Raw genomic sequence first — 20,912 nt, forward strand, 5'->3', positions numbered from 1 at the left:
CTATTGAGTGAGGCAAGCTTATATACACGGCTGGTGCTAAGCTCATAATTGCATAACAGTTCTTTAACAGCTCTAACAGCCTGGCTTAATACCCTAACAACCTAACTAACTATACCACCATAGCTCTAACAGTGTACGTACTTCAAACAAGGTTGTATTATCGCTACAGGAAGAAAAAAAATGTAGAAACATATGGGCATTCACTTAATAATGGATTACTACTACATTGTATTCGATGAGAGCATCACCGGTGGTCATATTGAATGACCGCAACTGGGCCGAAGCCACCCCACGCGCCAATCGGAAAACGCCTGACCCACCCACGATCGGCATCTCACGGTGGGCCACCGCTGGGTTCCTCCCCAGAACGGTAAGAGTGCTACCGTTGAACTCACCGGTCATAAACACAAAGTTAAATCACATGAGCAAACTAAGTTCGTCTCTCCCAGAAAACGCATACGGTCCTTGAGCCCGACCCAACTCTTTTGTTGTCGGTTTCATCCCTTCGGTTAACGGGTCATCCATGATGAAAACAAGATCAAATGATGTTGGGGATTTATCAATGTCGGGTCCATGGGCGACCCGAACTGCAGTTATGTTGTGCTTTCCTGCAAATCTGTCGTGGAAGAAGAAATGGAGCTTGGTTACCTTTTGTTTCGCATACGGAAGCTTGTCGAACCATTCTTCCACTTCCTTGGCACCTTCTTCGACGCAATCAACCATTTGCATGGCTACCAACAAAATCATTAATAGTGGAATAACCAACTTTTCCATTTCTCTGTTTCTTTTCTTTTCTTCCTATAAAAATGTAACCTATGTATGCCTTTATATACTAAACTTCACGTGAAATAATAATAAATATCATATGATTATTCTTCAAACAAGAAAAACACCATATGATTAATACAAAACATTTTTTCCATTGTTTGAATGTCTTTTTTTGTTTATTTTAATTCATACCTAATTACGTGCAACTTGTTCTACTCACATCGTTAATGCTTTCGTTACACCAAATAAGTAATTTAGTCTGAGCATTTGTTGTACCTTCTCCACTCCAAAGTCCAAATCTTTTATTTTCTTTATAAACCTAGGAATTAAATATTAATTTATATTATAAAATTATTTAGTATTTTATTTAAAAGTAAATATTAAATATATTTAAATTATTTGATAAATATAAAATATAATATAAGTAAATATATTATTCATTAATAATAAATAAATATTTAGTTAACATTTTCTATACTCTTTCATTAAAGTAGGGCATCAACGTGAACTATTGAATGTTAGGGTTGATAACAAACTACTGCCCTACTTGTAAGATCAAATCAATTTTGAAGTTGAAAATTTTTGGGTACGACCCTACGATTAAGAATTCTTGTAGCGTGACATGATTTGTCATGTTAGGTTCGATTGCTGGGGTAGTTCTGCTTATGCGGCCCTTAAAAAACGGTAAATATACGACGTGATCGGTTAAATAAGTGACCGGTTAAAATTTAGATCGGTTATGTTATATAATTTAACCGAAAATATTATCAAGTACAATAACATATTAGGTAGCGCTTATATAATGTAATAGGTAACGCTTATTTTGACATATTTTATAAGTAAATCGGTATATTTATACCGGTAACATTACAAATTTACCTATTACATTAAAATTATCGGTTTTGATATTTTTTGGATCGATACTTTTTATAAATGTATCGACACTATACGCGTTCACCTTTTGTCATTTATAGACCGGTTTTATCATATTTTTACATGTTATATTATTATGGATCGATACATTTTTATAAAGTATCGACACTTTATTGGCGCTATAACTTCTTCTCTTATTAATTCCAAAAGTGTCGATACTTATAATAAATTATCGACACTTTCAACATATCCGGTAGCGCTTTACCTGTTTTGTCATTTCGAGACCGGTTTTGTCATATTTTTACCTGTTATATTGTTATGGATCGATACATTTTTATAAAGTATCGACACTTTATTGGCGCTATAACTTCTTCTCTTATTAATTCCAAAAGTGTCGATACTTATAATAAATTATCGACACTTTCAACATATCCGGTAGCGATTTACCTGTTTTGTCATTTTGAGACCGGTTTTGTCATATTTTTACCTGTTATATTGTTATGGATCGATACATTTTTATAAAGTATCGACACTTTATTGGCGCTATAACTTCTTCTCTTTTAAATTCCAAAAGTGTCGATACTTATAATAAATTATCGACACTTTCAACATAACCGGTAGCGTTTTACATGTTTTGTCATTTCGAGACCGGTTTTGTCATATTATTACCTGTTATATTGTTATGGATCGATACATTTTTATAAAGTATCGACACTTTATTGGCGCTATAACTTCTTCTCTTTTAAATTCCAAAAGTGTCGATACTTATAATAAATTATCGACACTTTCAACATAACCGGTAGCGCTTTACTTGTTTTGTCATTTCGAGACCGGTTTTGTCATATTTTTACATGTTATATTGTTATGGATCGATACATTTTTATAAAGTATCGACACGTTATTGGCGCTATAACTTCTTCTCTTATTAATTCCAAAAGTAGATACTTATAATAAATTATTGACACTTTCAACATAACCGGTAGCGCTTTACCTGTTTTGTCATTTCGAGACCGGTTTTGTCATATTTTTACATGTTATATTGTTATGGATCGATACATTTTTATAAAGTATCGACACTTTATTAGCGCTATAACTCTTCTCTTTTAAATTCCAAAAGTGTCGATACATATAATAAATTATCGACACTTTCAACATAACCGGTAGCGCTTTACCTGTTTTGTCATTTCGAGACCGGTTTTGTCATATTTTTACCTGTTATATTGTTATGGATCGATACATTTTTATAAAGTATCGACACTTTATTGGCGCTATAACTTCTTCTCTTTTAAATTTCAAAAGTGTCGATACTTATAACAAATTATCGACACTTTTAACATATCCGGTAGCGCTTTACCTGTTTTGTCATTTCGAGACCGGTTTTGTCATATTTTTACATGTTATATTGTTATGGATCGATACATTTTTATAAAATATCGACACTTTATTGGCGCTATAACTTTTTCTCTTTTAAATTCCAAAAGTGTCGATACTTATAATAAATTATCGACACTTTCAACATAACCGGTAGCGCTTTACCTGTTTTGTCATTTCGAGACTGGTTTTGTCATATTTTTACATGTTATATTGTTATGGATCGATACATTTTTATAAAGTATCGACACGTTATTGGCGCTATAACTTCTTCTCTTATTAATTCCAAAAGTCGATACTTATAATAAATTATCGACACTTTCAACATAACCGGTAGAGTTTTACCTGTTTTGTCATTTTGAGACCGGTTTTGTCATATTTTTACATGTTATATTGTTATGGATCGATACATTTTTATAAAGTATCGACACTTTATTGGCGCTATAACTCTTCTCTTTTAAATTCCAAAAGTGTCGATACGTATAATAAATTATCGACACTTTCAACATAACCGGTAGCGCTTTACCTGTTTTGTCATTTTGAGACCGGTTTTGTCATATTTTTACCTGTTATATTGTTATGGATCGATAAATTTTTATAAAGTATCGACACTTTATTGACGATAAAACTTCTTCTCTTTTAAAAAGGTAAAATTTATCTGATATGTTGAAAGTGTCCATACTTTTTTATAAAAAGGATCCATACTTTTTTTAAAGTTATGTAATTTATGTTTCAATTTTTTTTAATAGTGTTTTATGTTTTCCACCAACAATATTAATTTAATAATTTCATTTACACAAAAAATTATTTGATTGTTTTGATATTTTATAAAATATTATTTAGAATTTAAATTTAACAGTATGTTTAGGTAGAAAATGTATTGACACATATTTAGGTAGTTATTGTACATACCTAAATATGTACTGCGAATTTAATGTTGTACCCATCCTTTAAATACCATTACCAATACCACATCCTATTGAAAGCAGCACGACTGAAACATGTTCAAAATGAACCTTTGCTTACATCTCCATCAACGAAGTGTCGATCCTTATATTAAAGTACCGACACTTTAAATATATTCGGTACCGCTTTACCGGTTTTATCATTTCAATACTGGTTTTGTCATAGTTTTACTTGTTATATCGTTGTGGATCGATATATTTTTAATTTGGATCGACACGAACCGACAAGTTAAGTTTGTCGGTTGCACAATTTTTTAATATTTCTTCATGACTTAGACCTACTATATTATTATTAGTCAACATTTCCGGTAGCACTAAACCGAATTTATTAAATATCTTTTAATATATCTGGTAACACAGAATATTAGCCGTATATTAACCCGCCGTTCCTGAGACATTCCCCGATTGCTGGGCCTCTAGATGTTTGGTGATGACTTGTTGTTTTGTTGAGGTAATGTGACTGGTGACATTAGGTTGGATTGGTTGGCATCTAGAGATTTGCTCAGGACTTGCTGTTTTGAGGGTATTTTTCTTCTAGAAACAGAGTATCATATGTACTTTTTTTCTTTATCCAAATATAGTGTGCTCTATTTTATATTGTATTATAACATCCAATTATATAGTATAAATCTAAAATATTTTATATTTTTTTAAGATTGTTGGACGAAAAATAAAATAGCTTAGATTAATAATGAAAAACTAGGAGATATTCATTGAAAAAAAGAAAAATTACATAAAACTACAAATTTTACATAAGATGTAAGTAGATTTTAACTATATATATATATATATATATATATATATATATATATATATATATATATATATATATATATATTCATCTTTTTATGGTGAGATAATATTTATATTTTTATCGATATGATTTTCAAATAAAATTTTATCAATATTTACAATTATAAGATAATTTTTATTTAAATGCATGAAAAATTCATCACTTCTAATTATTTGTTAATCTAATTTTCAGTTATTTCTTTTAAGTCACTTGGTATTTGTTAACAATTTTATTTTTATTTTTGTCCATCGATTCTGTAGGTATAAAATTCAAAATCATTTATGTTTCATGACCTACAAGACTAGAATCATCCCCATTGTAAACCACTAGACCCATTCTAGGTAGGGGTGTAAATGAATAGAACGTTCGGTGAACTATTCGTGAATCGTTTGTATAACGTTTGTTAATATTCGTTTGTTAAGCTAAATAAAAGAACATGAACAGAAAAATGATGTTCATTTAATAAACGAATGAACACGAATAGAGGTCTGTTCGGTTCGTTTATGTTCACGAAGCTCGTTTATCAACTCGTTCATTTATGTTCATGAACAAACTCGTTTAAGCACCAGTGGCGTAATTTTATCAGTTTTCTTTAGCTTGCAAATGAAATTAAAAATTGAATATATAAACGAACGATAAACAAATACTAAAACAAAGTTAAACGAACAAGTTCAGGAACATGTTCTTGAACATATAAACGAACACGTTCACGAACATTAAACAAATAGTAAACGAACATGTTCATGAACACGTTCATGAACATATAAATGAACATGTTCGTGAAAAATAAATAAACGAACACAACCACCTTCAAAAATAAATAAACAAACATGATCACGATATTGAAAATTTAAACGAACATGATCAAACACGAACACCTTCAAAAATAAACAAACAAACATGAACATAACCTTGTTCGTTCAAGCTCGATTCATTTACACCCCTAACTCTAGGATTTATAACTGAATCAATGTATTATCCTAAACAACGTGTTAGTGACCAAAATATAAGAGTTTAAAATTTAGTGGTTTATTTAGGATAAGTTGAAAAGTTTGAGGATTAATTTTGGAAATTTGTGTTTAGGAATTATTAGCAAATATGGAAGAATGGAAGGGAAAAGAGGTCTTTTAGTAGGAAAAAATTTAATATTCATTTTAAAGATTTTTTAAGAATGTGTGGAGAAGAAAAGGAAAATAAAAGTCTGGAAACTTGGTTATTTATATTATTCTTCCTCTTGCCCGTAAACCTTCATTTTCCAAGGTGAGTTTATTTAAGTTGGTTGTTCCTTTTATTTTTAGGTTGGTTTTGAAGATTTGAATGATACAAAAACTTAAGGAAAACTTAAAGATGATTAAAAGAAAAGAGATTAAGAAATTATGGTGAATTAGAAAAAGGGGTTTTCAAGGTAATTCTTAATATCTGGTGAGAAATTTGATTCTAAATGCATATTTGACTTGTCAATGGTCTAATTAGGGGATTTGAAGTATTAGAAAGGCTTGAGATCAGGTTTGACAAATTGGTATAAATTTTAGTTTCAAAAATTATATGGAGAAATTAAGGTGTTAAAGGGGTTTTAATGGATATAAGTTTAGGGTAAAAATGTAAATAAGTTTAAAGGCATGAATGGAGTTTAAATAGGAGATTTAAGTGAAGTTGGGTAAATTTTCGAAGGGAAATAAATAAATTTTGGGTAAGGGTATTAGTATTGGAAGAATAGTACCGATACTATAAGGTTAAATTGCAAGAAATGGTTTGAACCGGATGAACAATATCGATATTGTTTGAACCAGTATCGATATTGAGGTGGAGGTATCGATACCAAGAGGAAGATATCAATACTGTAATTGAAATTGGAATTCTAGAATGCCAAAATGGTATCGGTACTGAATGAGGTATCGGTACCATAAGAGAGAAGTATTGGTACTGTAGATGGGGTACCGATACTATTAAGTCTGAAACTTGGAATTTTAAAGTTTTTCGTTCCATTTATGTAGTGTTAATCAGTTAAATGTTAACGGATATTTGGTATTGATATGGAACATATCTATGTGTAGATTTGGATTGAAATGGTACTAGAGAAATCGACATATTACGAGATTGAAAGAAAAGAAAATGATTTCGTTTAGGACTTACATGAGGCAAAGGTGAGTGTTATTTACTTATTATATTTATGATTGAATGACGGCTTGTGAAGAGCCAACCTCAAATATTTTTGGAGTAAAATTAAATGTTATGATTATATATATATAAAGCTTTCTATGTGAATATGTTTTATATAAGTAAAAAGATAAGTTGAGTAATGATATGTAAAATGAAATAATTATGTGAATCACTATAAATGTATGTAATATGTGATTAAATGAAAGATATTAAATAATGTTATGTAAAATGAAATATTAAGAGTAATTGTTAGAATGTGAATAAATAATAATATTTGATAATGCTATGTGACAATGTGCTAAGTGAATATGTTCTATGGAACATAAATGATAAGTGAGAAATGTTGTAAGGAATGTTATGAATGAATCCTCTATATGAATAAACCTTATACGAAAATGCTCTACGTGTAAGTAAACTACGAGAATGTACCCTATGCGAAGAAGACATACTTTAAACAGTGAAATGAATCATAATTATAAAGCTAAAGCCCAAAGTATATTTTATGAGAATTAGGGGTATAGTTGGCATGCAAAGAGTTGATGGTTCTAAGCGGTCATTCGGGACAATTCTATGTGGTCCTTCGAGACAAATTCTACGTGGTCCTTCGGGACATTTCTATGTGGCACTTCGGTGCATATTCAATGCGGCACTTCGGCGCAAATTATATGAACAGTGATGACTGCATTTAGTGCATAACCTCAATGTACTCACATACCTTGAGTTCTCAGCGATATACATTGGGGTAACTAAACAAATAAATATAAATTAAATAAATAGATATTCAATGAAAAGTGTATAAGTTATATGTAGTTTATATGAAATGAAACTAGTTATAAATTTTACATTGTCTATAAGTCTATGTGTTAATAATATGAAATGTATAAATAAAAGTAACACGAGTATAAAGTTATCAATTTTTAATATGATATGTTATAAGTTATAGAACTTGTAATGTTTTGTACTTAATATTTCTTTTGTAAAATGTTTATAAATGTTTTATTGTTTTATTGCTCATAATGCCTCACTAAGTCATAGATTTAGCGTGTGAGTGTTTTCACAAGTAGGTTTAAAGTATGCGAGGAGTAAGCCGAGTAAAATAGGGAAGGACAATATACCTCTGAAGTCTATCAGATCAGAAAAATCTGAATGGTATATGTTTTTGTTCTTTGAAATATTGTTGGCATGTACTACCAATGTTTAAATTGTATATGCTTTGATATGTTTTGTAAATATGTTTCCATTTTCCAATAAAAGTTAATTTTTAGTCATATTTTCAAAGAGTCAAAGTGTTTGATCAATCAATATGACACCTCAGATTCGTATCCGGGTCGGGTACGGGTCGGGGGTGTTACAATCAGGGTGACTATGTTGATCACATAAAGGATCCAAAAGCAATAATAGTTTAATAAAGCACTTCAAAAAATATTTATCAAATACGAATTCAAAAATAAACTCATGTCACATATTAAAGAGGTTGAAAATAAATAATAGCCTCATAAAGTACACAATCAATATGACATCTCCGATAGCCAAACTGGTCATAAACTAGATAATATGAAAAAGAAAAATAAAAACAGAGTGAGTTACAAAGCTCGGGGTGTCCTCTAATGTAAACAGACATCATAAAATATATGACATCACAAATAATGTGTAAACAATAACATCAATATTTATTCATCAGAATGCAGCATCAATAATACATAACCATACCTTTCGCCATGGATAAACAGGATGTGGACGTTACCCTCTGAAGTGGAACCCAAATTAGAATACAGAAATTGAAATGGGGATCAAACTCTCCGAAGAGGATCCCAAACAGAATAAAGATATAATCTCGTACAAAAACAGAACGGGGAATCAATCCCATGCAGAGTCAGAATAGGGAATTAATCTCATGCATAATAAAAACATGACTAAGCTCATATAGAATCAGAATGGGGACTGAACTCATGTAGAATCAAGACGAGGATTGCCCTCGTGTAGGATCTCATGCAGAATCATAATGCATCCGTATATATATTCATTGTGATACAACATTATCATAAATCAGACATATCATAGGTAAATGTAATCAAAATAAAAACATACGTACAAATATCACCATGCAACATAATAGCATAAAATATTATATAAAACAAGCAGGTTAAGAGAACACACATATACTAGTTAACCTATGTCGGCTAAGCTTTACAATTTCCATGAACAATAGTACTAGATCCTGCAGAACGAAAACCTAATGATAATATATTACTACAAAAGAACTGACGTAATACTTAATTAAACGGAGTCAACTAGTAAGTCAATTAATAATACTCACGTTTATCTCGAATCAAACAAGCGGAGTCGAACTGAGTTGAATAAATGTGATTTGGTCTTACTGGAGAATGGTGTGGAGACATATGATCACCTTCAGAACATAATATCATAGAGTAAGACCATAAATTTCAGAATTTACTTATCATAATTATACAATAAAGCGCTAAAATATGTAAAAACAAGGCTTTTAGGTCAGAATTTATAAAAACAAACCGTAGAAACAGGTTCAGAATTTCGAAAAATGTCATAATAGAGTTCTTTAAAAAAAGTCAATGATTAACGGGTCGGATCAAAGTCAATGGATCAACGGGTCAGTTCGGTCAACCAATCTAGGATTGGTTTGGGCTGATCGGTCCAGGCAATCCAATTTCACGGCTTAAACTGCTCAAAACAGTCCCACATGCGCACAATGGCACGTGGAAGCGTTTTTGGTGGCCGAAAAAATTACCAAAATTGCAGAAAAATATTTTAAGGCTTCGAGAGTTACTTACCAGGGCTGATTTATAGAAAAGGACATCGGAGATGGGGTCTTTAACGAAACTCGAAACTTCTTCTCCTTCGAAAAAGCTAACGCTAGAGACGATGAAAACACCGAAACCAATGGACGAACAGCAACGACGAAACAAGCACAATAGTACTGGCGGTGAGCATTAGAGCGGCTCGGACACCAACCAAAAATGTAAAACATCGATGAGGAAAAATGAAATGGGTTTGAATGGTTAAAATAGGGTCTAATTATAGTGCAAGCCCCTGCACTTTTAAAAGGTTTTCAATTAACCCCAATTGGGGGTGTGACACCCATCTTATTATTCATATGAATTTCGAGACTCATTTAATCACCAATATACTCCTCCCGCAATTAATTTTATATAATATATCTACAAATATCAATTAAATAAATATAAATCAATACCTTTTATTAAAAGATATGAAATATATATATATTTAAACTTTTACTAGATATGTGATATTATTTCAATTGTAATTATTTTTAAAAATAAAAAAAAATGTTAGTGATCCTATATAACTTCTTTACAAATTAAAAAAATTATGAAAATAAAGTTATTACGTAAAATCTAGATACAAACAATGACGTGGGGTGAGCAAGAACGAGATATAAAAATATTATACTTATACATCCCATCATACGATAAATCGAATTTTTAATTTTATTCTCAATTTATCATTTACTAAATATATTATTATTTTTGTTAAAGTGATAAACATTTTGATTCCTTTTAAGAAGGTCTCGAGTTCGAGTTCTTGTAAATGTAAAAAAATCTTTGGTAACCAATTTGATTCTTTTTAAACATACCTTGAGTTTGAGACACTGTAAATGCAAAATATCTTTGTTGAAAGATTTACCATCAAAATTAAGTATACAACTCGGGTAGAAATTAACTTAGGAAAAAGTAAACCTCCACGAAACATAACTGACTTACATTCCTAATATGGTAAACTCTTAAACAGAGGCAAACTGTTTGGAATTTTTTATGGACCAAATAATATTTTTTCCATATTAATCTCCTTCAACGTTGGAACGAAATTTCCTCAAGTCCGTGTTGGTGTAACTCTCTAATTATTACCAATAGGAAAAAGAATCAAGCTTTAGTGCTAGAGTACATGAAAAGTAAATGAAGAAAGTTTAATTTGAATGAACAAAATAAATGATTACAAAAAACCTGGGATAAAACATGCAGAATAAATCTGGAACAGACCTCATCAGTTTGGATTTACATGTAAACGGAAGTGAATTGATGAATGAGGGGGAGATTGATTCATATTAAGTGGGACAAAACTCCTATCTTATTCTATGGTTAGTTCTTGAAGAACCGCACAAAATTTTAAACTTGAGACTTGAAAACACCAACAAGAACAAATCACTTTGGCTGTTTTCTTTAAAGCTGCCCACAATCAGAAATGACAACGGGCTTGGAAGTCCTTCCACCGCTAGACCCGACCTTGTCGATGGCTCGAACCACGTCCATGCCTTCAACTACTTGTCCAAACACCACCTGCTTCCCATCCAGCCACTCCGTGCTAAATTGCAGTTGTTGTCTCGAATGTTGGCAAGCATAAGGAGTATTGATCATTGATCCTCACTCTGCTGCTTAGGAGGTTAGAAAGCATTGGGAATGATTGGCGTTATAGAAGTGCAGAAGATGAGTGAATGTAATAGGTTCCTATGAGCTTACAAGTTGTTAGTGATAGGTAGTTGAGTTTTCTGTTTCAAGTTGTTATGCTTCTGTTTAAACTGTTATGCTTCTGTTTTTCAGTTCAGTTGTTAGCTCATAAAGCTATAAGTAAGTTGTATTGTAACAAGAAACGTATCTTCTTGTTTTTCTTCTTAATCAAGGTTTAGAGAGCCTTTTCTCTCTTTTCTCGTTTCCTGTTCATTAAGCTATGTTAATGAACCTTAACATGGTATCATTCGTCAATCCTGGTTGTTTCTTCCGCTGCTAGCTCGTTTCTTGTTCAGTATGGTTGATCTAACTACAGATCCGATTCGAGATTCCGAAACTGTATCTCCGAATACTTCTCCTATAAGTTCGATGACAGCTCAGTTGGGGATCAATGGGATTCAGCATATCCCTAAGCATGATACTGTCAAGCTTACCAAAAGCATCTATCTGCTTTGGAAACATCAGGTAGCTTTAATAATTGATGGCTATGGATTGACAAGCTTTCTTTCCAATGATGTAGTTTTACCGGATGAGTATGTTGCAAATGTGTCTGGCCAGACTGAGGTTAATCCAGCTTTCTTGATCCATAGGCAGCAAGATAAATTGCTAGCTTCTTGGCTGCTCACCACGATTGGGACTGAGGTTCTTCCTCATCTTACTGGCCTTACAACAAGCTCTTCCATATGGTCTGATATCTCTCGATTATTTGGTGCTCGGTCTGCTGCCAAGATCTTATCTCTCAGGCATAGCTTACACACTCAAAGGAAGTCTGGACTGACTATTAGTGAGTATCTTGCAAAGATTAAGTCAATATGTGATTTACTTAACGCTTCTGGCAGTATTGTTACTGATCAAGAACATGTGAGTGTTGTTCTTGTGGGTCTCTCAATGGAGTTTAAGTCGATCATCGCTATTGCATCTCGTGATAGTTTGTCCTTAAAAACTTTGACTGATATGTTAATAGATTGTGAAGCCCGATAGAAAGTATTCCTACATGAATATGCAATGGCTAACTTGACCGTTTTACCTAAGGAGGTAAATAACGTTGAAGTGGAAGTTAAAAAGAGCGATGATGTATAAACACGTTCAGGCCAGAATCGAGACTATCAAGGTGGCGGTTATCGGGGTCGAGGCCGAGGACGGAGTTCTAACAGACCTCAGTGCCAATTGTGTGGTAAGTTTGGCCATGTGGTGCAAAAATGTTATCACCGCTTTTATCGTGATTTTACTGGTGTAACTGGAGGTGACGAGCAGTCCAGTGATGGCCAGAAACAGTTTGTTCGAATGAATTCAGTCAAGCAGTAATCTGGAGGGCAAGTGTTTTCTCATACGTTTCAGCCCTTCTCTCATCCTTTTGTTTCTTATCCTCATCCACCAGTGTACTATTCGGCTGGGGCTGGTTCATCAGGGATGACTGGTGTCCCGCATATCTCAGGGTACTATCAATTTCCCATATCTTCTGGACAGCCAGTCTTCACTCCCGCGGCTCCTACAACGTTCAATTCTTCTATTTCTTCTAACTCCGTTTGTTCATCAATTCCTTCTGAGACTGCCTGGTATCCTGATACAGGTGCTACGCATCATGTCTCAAATGATCTACAAGCTTTTGACTCAGGTATAGTTTACACCGGTGTAAATACCTTACTCATGGGCAACGGTGAGGGGGTCAAAATTGATCATATTGGTCGAGGTTTTTTTCCTACGAAACAGAGGTCTTTAATTTTACGAAACATGTTGCATGTTCCTAATATTAAGAAGAAGCTATTATCTGTCTCACAATTTACACGTGATAATAATGTTTTCCTTGATTTTCATGCTTCTGAGTGCTTTGTGAAGGATGCTCAGACCAGAAGGCTTCTTCTTCGATGGAAGCTCACGGATGAGGGACTATATCAGTTGTTTCCATATGATGATCAGCTGTCTTATGATAAGCAGAAGACAGGTTTTCAAGCTCATAATGTTTCTAGTTCACAGGATGTTTTGGAGCTGTGGCATAGGAGGCTAGGTCATCCCTCTATGGATGTGGTCTTATCGGTTATGAAAGCTTGTAATATCTCTTCAAATAAATCTAAAGTCAATCATGTTTGCACTACGTGCATGCAAGGCAAAGAACACAAATTACCTTTTTGTAAGTCTTTGACTGAATACAATGAGCCTTTTAAATTGATTGTGTCTGATGTTTGGGGACCTGCACCAGTTGTTTCTTCAGATGGTTTTGCTTATTATGTCTCGTTCATTGATGTTTTTAGTCGACACACGTGGGTTTATTTGCTTAAACGCAAATCTGAAGTCATGCAGTGTTTTCTTGACTTTGTAAAAATGATTGAAGTTCAATTTGATCGTAAAATCAAGATGTTGCAATCTGATGGAGGTGGTGAGTATCAGGCTTTACGATCTTGGTTCAGAACGAATGGGGTGCTGCATCGTATTTCTTGTCCTGTAACCTCTGAACAAACTGGTAAGGCCGAGAGGAAGTATAGGCATATTGTTGAGATGGGTCTTGCCATGTTGTCTCAAGCCTCGCTGCCACTTAAATTCTGGAGCTATGCATTCGTTTCAGCGGTTTACCTAATAAATCGACTTCCTACCAGTGTTCTAAATGGTCGATCTCCATTTGAAGTTCTTTATGGACAATTTCCAGATTATTCTTCTGTTTGTGTGTTTGGCAGTGCGTGTTTTCCTTGTTTACGCTCCTTTAATCAGAACAAATTACAAGGTCGCTCTCAAAAATGTGTGTTTCTCGGTTACAGTTCTTCTTATAAAGGTTACAGATATTTGAATGATTCGGGCAAAGTCATACTTTCTCGCCATGTTGTCTTTAATGAGGAGGAGTTCCCTTATAAAAAGATAAGCTGTGTGGATTGCACATATAGTCAAGATAAGACTGTTGTAACTACTGGTGTGCTGCCAATAGTTGTTCCCAGTATTGCTAATAACTTTGCACCCGATACTGGTCACAGTCAGCAAGCAGTTCCTCCATCAAATAATAACTCTGCCCCCGATACTGGTCACAGTCAGCAAGTTGTTACTCTATCAAATAATACAAGAGTACTACCTTGTAATGGTGATAGTTCATCTACTACAAGGTATCATACGCTCTCTGTGATTCCAGAATATGTGGAACCTACTAATGAAATTTCTCTTGCAGGTACTATGTTTTCTGATCATGTAGAACATTCATCTGATGTACAGGAGCCTATTCCTTCAACTGCTCATCCAGCCATTGAGCCTGTTCATCCAGTTGTGGAACCTGTTTCAAGTTCAGTACATGCTTCAGAGGGTAACATTTCTGCCTTAGGTAATTCTCATCCCATGCTTACGAGAGGGAAAAATGGCATTCGAAAACCAAAGGCTCTTCAAGTTGCCTGCCTAGAGAAGGAACCTTACTCCATCAAAGAAGCCATGTGTAGTCCTCACTGGGCTAAAGTCGTGCAAGAAGAATATGAGGCTTTAATGAAGAATGGGACTTGGTCGTTAGTTCCTCTTCCCAAGGGTCGACAGGCTGTTCACTGCAAATGGATCTTCAAGGTAAAAAGAAATCCCGATGGGACTGTGTCTCGCTACAAGGATCGTCTTGTAGCCAAAGGGTTTCTTCAGCAGGCTGGTGTTGATTTCCATGAGGTATTCAGCCCAGTGGTCAAGCCAACCACTGTTCGTGTTATCATCTCACTTGCCTTGTCCAAAGGATGGCAGCTCCGTCAAATTGACATCAATAATGCTTTTCTGAATGGTGTGTTGACTGAAGAAGTTTACATGAAGCAGCCGCCTGGATACGAGCAAGGAAATGAAGGGTTGGTGTGCAAACTCAACAAAGCTATCTATGGCCTGAAACAAGCTCCTCGTGCCTGGTTTGATAGTCTTCGAATGTACTTGATTTCGGTGGGATTTGCTTTGGCACGATCAGACTCCTCATTGTTTGTTCGAAAATCAGCTACTAGCATAGTGTATGTGTTAGTTTATGTCGATGACATAATTCTAACATGGAGCAGTGCAGATGAAGTTCAAGAGGTGATTAGTGACTTGAACAAGCAGTTTTCCTTGAAAGACCTTGGCTCTCTTAATTATTTTTTGGGGATTGAAGTATGCTATGATAACGATGGATTAGTTTTAAGCCAGAAGAAATACATCTATGAGTTGTTAGAACGGTATGGCTTCAGTGATGCTAAAGAACTTCCTACTCCTATGGTTTCTATAAACAAGCTTTCAGCAAATTGTGATGAACTCATTACGAATGGCACTGATTACCGAAGCATAGTAGGTGCCCTTCAATATGTTGTAGTAACTCGTCCTGATATCGCTTACTCAGTAAACCGGGTATGTCAATTCATGCAGGCACCATGTAACATACACTTTCAAGCAATCAAGAGGATCCTGCGGTATCTTCGAGGTACTGCTGACTATGGGCTACGGTTTACTTCATCATCACGATTGTCTTTAACCGAGTTTGCTGATGCTACGTGAGCCTCTGATGTTGATGATAGGAGGTCTACCTCGGGGTTTTGTATTTACTTTGGAGGGAATCTTGTTGCATGGAGCTCTCGTAAGCAACAAGTCGTTGCACGATCTACTGCTGAGGCTGAATATAGGAACGTTGCCTCTGCTGCTGCTGATCTAGTATGGATTAAGGCTTTGCTTGAGGAACTTCACGTTGATGTGCATGGTCGAGCAACCTTGTGGTGTGATAATAGGAGTGTCGTGGCTGTTTGTGCTAATCCTGTTCTTTATTCAAAATTCAAGCATGTTGAGTTTGATTTGTTTTTTGTGCGTGAAATGGTAGCCGCTGGAAAATTGCAGGTGCATGAGGTTCTGACTTATGAACAAATTGTTGATGTTCTGACAAAGCCTCTCTCAGCACCTATGTTTGTAAAGCATCGACAAAAACTCTTGGTCACTCGAGTGCCTAAAAGATTGGAAGAGCATGGGAAATGCTAAATTGCAGTTGTTGTCTCGAATGTTGGCAAGCATAAGAAGTATTGATCATTGATCCTCACTCTGCTGCTTAGGAGGTTAGAAAGCATTAGGAATGATTGGCGTTATAGAAGTGCAGAAGATGAGTGAATGTAATAGGTTCCTATGAGCTTACAAGTTGTTAGTGATAGGTAGTTGAGTTTTCTATTTCAAGTTGTTATGCTTCTGTTTAAACTGTTATGCTTCTGTTTTTCAGTTCAGTTGTTAGCTCATAAAGCTATAAGTAAGTTGTATTGTAACAAGAAACGTATCTTCTTGTTTTTTTTTCTTAATCAAGGTTTAGAGAGCCTTTTCTCTCTTTTCTCGTTTCCTGTTCATTAAGCTATGTTAATGAACCTTAACACTCCGTTCGTTCCCGGTCCGGCGTTAGCCATCGAGAGCACCCCCGGCCCGATGTGTTTCTTGATGAAGTTCTCGTCCTCGAACTTGGCTCCGTATATGGATTCGCCTCCGGTGCCGTTTCCGGCGGTGAAATCACCCCCTTGGCACATGAAGTTGGGGATCACACGGTGGAAGCTAAAGCCTTTGTAGTGGAGGGGTTTTCCGCTACGCCCGACGCCTTTCTCGCCGGTGCACAGGGCACGGAAGTTGTCAGCCGAGCGGGGAGTGCAATCAGCGAAGAGCTCCATCACTATCCTGCCAGCCGGTTGGCCTCCGATTGTCAGTTCGAAGAAGACCTTAGGATTTGCCATTGTAGAAAATATTTACCTTGTAAAAAGTAAGAAAGAACAAAACAATTAGTGGATTTGGCAAATTAATTTTGGTGGTTGGTTCTGATTTAAGCGAAAGGGAGGGAGTTTCTATAGCGGAAGAGGGACTGGGCCAGTGAGAGATATACACGAAGTCTAGTCGTCGGTGAGGATAGCCAGATTTGGGTTTAAGGCTTGAATGGCGTTACTGTTAAGTGGTACTAGGATAAAGTTTTTGATTTGTTTTTTTACATATATTTTCTACTTTCTACCTTAATCATTAAATTAAAAAATATCCTAATTATTTTTATTATTATTTTTATTTGAATTTAAGTACGTGTTAATACAAATAATTAATTGATACGGACATGATTAATATTTTTTAAAAATATATATATTATTTTTAAACAATTTCAAAATTTATATTCAATACGAATATTTTAAAAAGGGTGAGTATGAACAGCATAATATATATATTACACAAGTTTTGGCACCAAAAATTTGCTGATCATCGAAAAGCGTAATATATATATACACTGAAGCATTGAACTTAAGGCACTGTTTGCTTAACTTGTTTCTCTTTTGTGCCAACTACCCAACATACTTTGGAGAGGCGTATTATAGTGGCTCCGTATCCCTACCACCTGCTTAAAGCAATGTTCCAAAGACCATTGAAGATCACATTACTTCTGCAGATAATAAAAGGGGTCAAATAACAATTGTCAGAAGTGGGGTTCAAACCCACGCTCCCTAACGAGAATCAGAACTTGAGTCTGGCGCCTTAGACCACTCGGCCATCCTGACCATTTGACACCTTGAGCAACGGTTGTCTGCTAGTACTGCCAGCTGTATAGAATTATTCTGTTAGATTTCTGTAATGAGGGAATATAAGCAACATGAATGTAATGGGAAATCATTCTGGCAAATTTTAATGGAAAGTTCTTCTTAAATCTATTCCTCTTTTCTAAAATCCCCAAAATTTCTACTTGATTTCGTTACAGGCTATAACACTCAACGTCGATGCCTCAACGACGATGAAAGCCGCTAAAGGGATCAAACAAAGTGTCAAAATATGAGATACAAAGTAATGGTAACCCAGTTTCACATACTTGAACTTCACATTTGGTAACAAATCCCTTAACTCCGTTGTTTGAACTATTCTCTGCAGTTTTCATGACAACGAGTAATTCAAAAGCTTTGGTTTCTTTTTGAACAAGAAAACGAAACGTGGATTTTTAGAGGTGGGAGTTTCCAGATACATTCAAAGTCTTTGTACTTTCTTCTTCTTAGCCAATCATCTTTGACTATGGTGTTTTGTTATCCATTTTTGGAGTTTCGTTAATGGAACGTGAACTCGAAAGACGTGGATTTTCCATTCGTCTTTGGGAGAGTCAAAGTGAGGGGTCCAAAGTCTCAACATGCCTTACTTGCATGACTTGACGTAAGGAGAAATTAATGTTAAGGGTTGTATTTTTCTGACTCGGCTCATTATTTATGAACAAATCAACGACATTCCCAACAAACTATTTTAATGGTTTATATTATTTTTGTACAAGTTTACGAACAAGCTCCATCTTTGATGATAATTTCAAACACAAACAAAACTTAACTTCTTTGGGTAAGCTTGTAATTCGTTAATGCATCATGTCTTAACTTTACCAAAGTGTCAATGCTCAATTTTTATCAAAATTTTCCTCCAATAAAAACAGCAATTCTTTATGCAAATTGATGCCATGAAAGAAAAAATAGGTATCAACTACCACATTAAACATTACAATTTTAAAAATGAATTCACATATAATATAATTTAAATCAAAATAAAAATCTGAAAAGAGCTCTATGATTTTTCTAAATTCAAAACAGGTGGCATCATGATCTTAATATCCGTATGAAGCAGCATCATGATCTTAATATCCGTATGAAGCAGCATCATAATATATTAGAAAGGGAATAAGCAAATCATTTAGCACTGGAATTACACATTCTTCATTCAACATAGCTTGCTTATATACACTGTTGTATCAAGCTCTTAACAGCCTCTTAACAGCCTAACAGCCTGCATAACTGCTCTAATAGCTTGGCTTAATACCCTAACAACTTAACTAACTACATCACCTTAGCTGGCCAAATACTAACATGTGTAGCACGTGTAAATCAGTTATATTAGTCTAACATTCCTCCTACTTGTTCCTGTTTTCTTTTGTTTTTGAATTAAACTAGGTATTACACATATCTTGTTGCGAAACTTCTCGAACACAATTCTTGCCAGGGGTTTGGTGAAGCTATCAGCCACCTAATGAGCTGCTGGAACGTAGTTAACTCAAATTTGCCCAGCAGCTACCTTCTCACGCACAAAGTGCACATCCAAGTCTATGTGCTTCGACTGCACATGGTAAACAGCATTGGCACTCATTGCCATTGCTCCAGTATTGTCACACTACACCACTGGTTCTTGAGTCTGTTGCAAACCAAGATCAGCAAGCAGTGCATTGACCCAAGTTACCTCAGCAGCCGCATTAGCAAGAGATTTATATTCGGCTTCCATCGTTGACCTGGAGACAGACTTCTGCTTCTTGGAACTCCATGCAACCAGACTTCGACCAATGAACACTCCATAGCCAGAGATGGACCGCCTGTCATCCACACTAGCTCCTCAATCCGTATCAACAAAAGCTTTAACGTTTAACCCTGCATCAGTCGACTGGACCATAGTCCATAGTTCCAGCTAAATACCTTAGTATTCTTTTAACAGCAGTCATATGTGTTTCTCGTGGTGCATGCATGTATTGTGCCACTTTCCCAACACTGTAGGCCACATCTGGTCGCGTGTGACACAAATAGAGAAGTGAACCGACTATGCTTCGATATTCACTAGGATTGACCAGTAATTTACCATTATCTACTGAAAGTTTAGGGGATGTCACCATAGGTGTCGCACATGCAACAGCTCCTCTCATTCCAGCCTTCTCAAGTAATTCTAACACAAACTTCCTTTGATTCAACAGAACTGAATCACGCGACCTTTGTACCTCAATTCCAAAGAAAAACTTGAGTTGGCCAAGGTCCTTTAACAAAAACCTATCACCAAGAAGACGAACAACTTCTTGAATCGTATTGGAAGACTGCCCAGTGATGGCTATGTCATCAACATATACCAACACATATAGATCACCATCATCCGTTTTACTAATAAACAATGAGAGGTCAGCTTGTGAGGCTGTAAATCCAAGCTGAAGCAAGTTATTTCAAAACTTAGTATGCCAGTTTCGTGGGGCTTGTCTGAGACCATAGAGGGCTTTCTTAAGTTTGCAAACCAGTGGAGCACCATCTTCATCTGTTTGCTCGAACCCCGATGGTTGTTGCATGAATACCACTTCATCTAGATCCCTGTTGAGGAATGTGTTGTTCACATCTATATGTCTCATTTCCCAATTATTCGCAACAACCACAGCCAACATAAAATTAAAGGAGGCAAACTTCACAACCAGGCTAAACGTATCAGTAAAGTCGTAACCTGGCACTTGGGCAAATCCCTTTGCAACCAGTCGTGACTTATAGCGTTGAATGGATCCATCAGGGTTACGCTTTAATTTGAAAAGCCATTTACATCCAACTGGAACACGTTCTGCAGGCAACTTGACTAACTCCCACGTGTTATTGCGCTGAAGGGCATCAAATTCAGCTTGAACAACCTCTCTCCAACTGGAATACCGTAAGGCCTCTTGAATTGTGGTTGGTATTTCACTCTCAAAGTAGCTCGAGTAAGACTTTGGTTTAAACACTCCACACTTGCTACGTGTGAGCATGGGATGACAATTTTGCAGGG

General features: G+C 35.3%; 1 protein-coding gene, 1 non-coding gene and 1 pseudogene across 2 annotated transcripts; all 3 read right to left on the bottom strand.

The window, feature by feature from the left end:
* Positions 1–204: 204 nt before the first annotated feature.
* On the bottom strand, positions 205–774 carry LOC120178600 (annotated as a pseudogene).
* A 10,314-nt stretch (positions 775–11,088) lies between these two features.
* On the bottom strand, positions 11,089–17,089 carry LOC120178604 (peptidyl-prolyl cis-trans isomerase-like). Its single transcript, XM_039184415.1, has 3 exons — positions 16,742–17,089; positions 12,498–12,532; positions 11,089–11,286 (listed from the first exon to the last, which is right to left on the bottom strand). The coding sequence occupies exons 1-3, from the start codon at positions 17,087–17,089 to the stop codon at positions 11,145–11,147; spliced, it is 525 nt and encodes a 174-aa protein (XP_039040346.1). The 3' UTR covers positions 11,089–11,144.
* A 717-nt stretch (positions 17,090–17,806) lies between these two features.
* TRNAL-CAA lies at positions 17,807–17,890 on the bottom strand. The gene has a single exon. It is a non-coding gene; the product is annotated as a tRNA-Leu (tRNA).
* Positions 17,891–20,912: the final 3,022 nt, after the last annotated feature.

The sequence above is a fragment of the Hibiscus syriacus genome, unplaced genomic scaffold (genome assembly GCF_006381635.1).
Source record: "Hibiscus syriacus cultivar Baekdansim isolate YM2019G1 unplaced genomic scaffold, ASM638163v2 tig00112354_pilon, whole genome shotgun sequence".
Lineage (NCBI taxonomy): Eukaryota > Viridiplantae > Streptophyta > Magnoliopsida > Malvales > Malvaceae > Hibiscus > Hibiscus syriacus.

Excerpts from the sequence above, each read along its gene's own strand:
- LOC120178604 (XM_039184415.1), bottom strand. The coding sequence starts at position 17,089 with ATGGCAAATCCTAAGGTCTTCTTCGAACTGACAATCGGAGGCCAACCG. Across the intron at positions 12,533-16,741 it reads CCGGACCGGGAACGAACGGA|TCTCGATTCTGGCCTGAACG; the intron begins GTGTTAAGGTTC and ends CCACCTTGATAG. Across the intron at positions 11,287-12,497 it reads GAACGTGTTTATACATCATC|CACGGAGTGGCTGGATGGGA; the intron begins GCTCTTTTTAAC and ends ACTGCAATTTAG.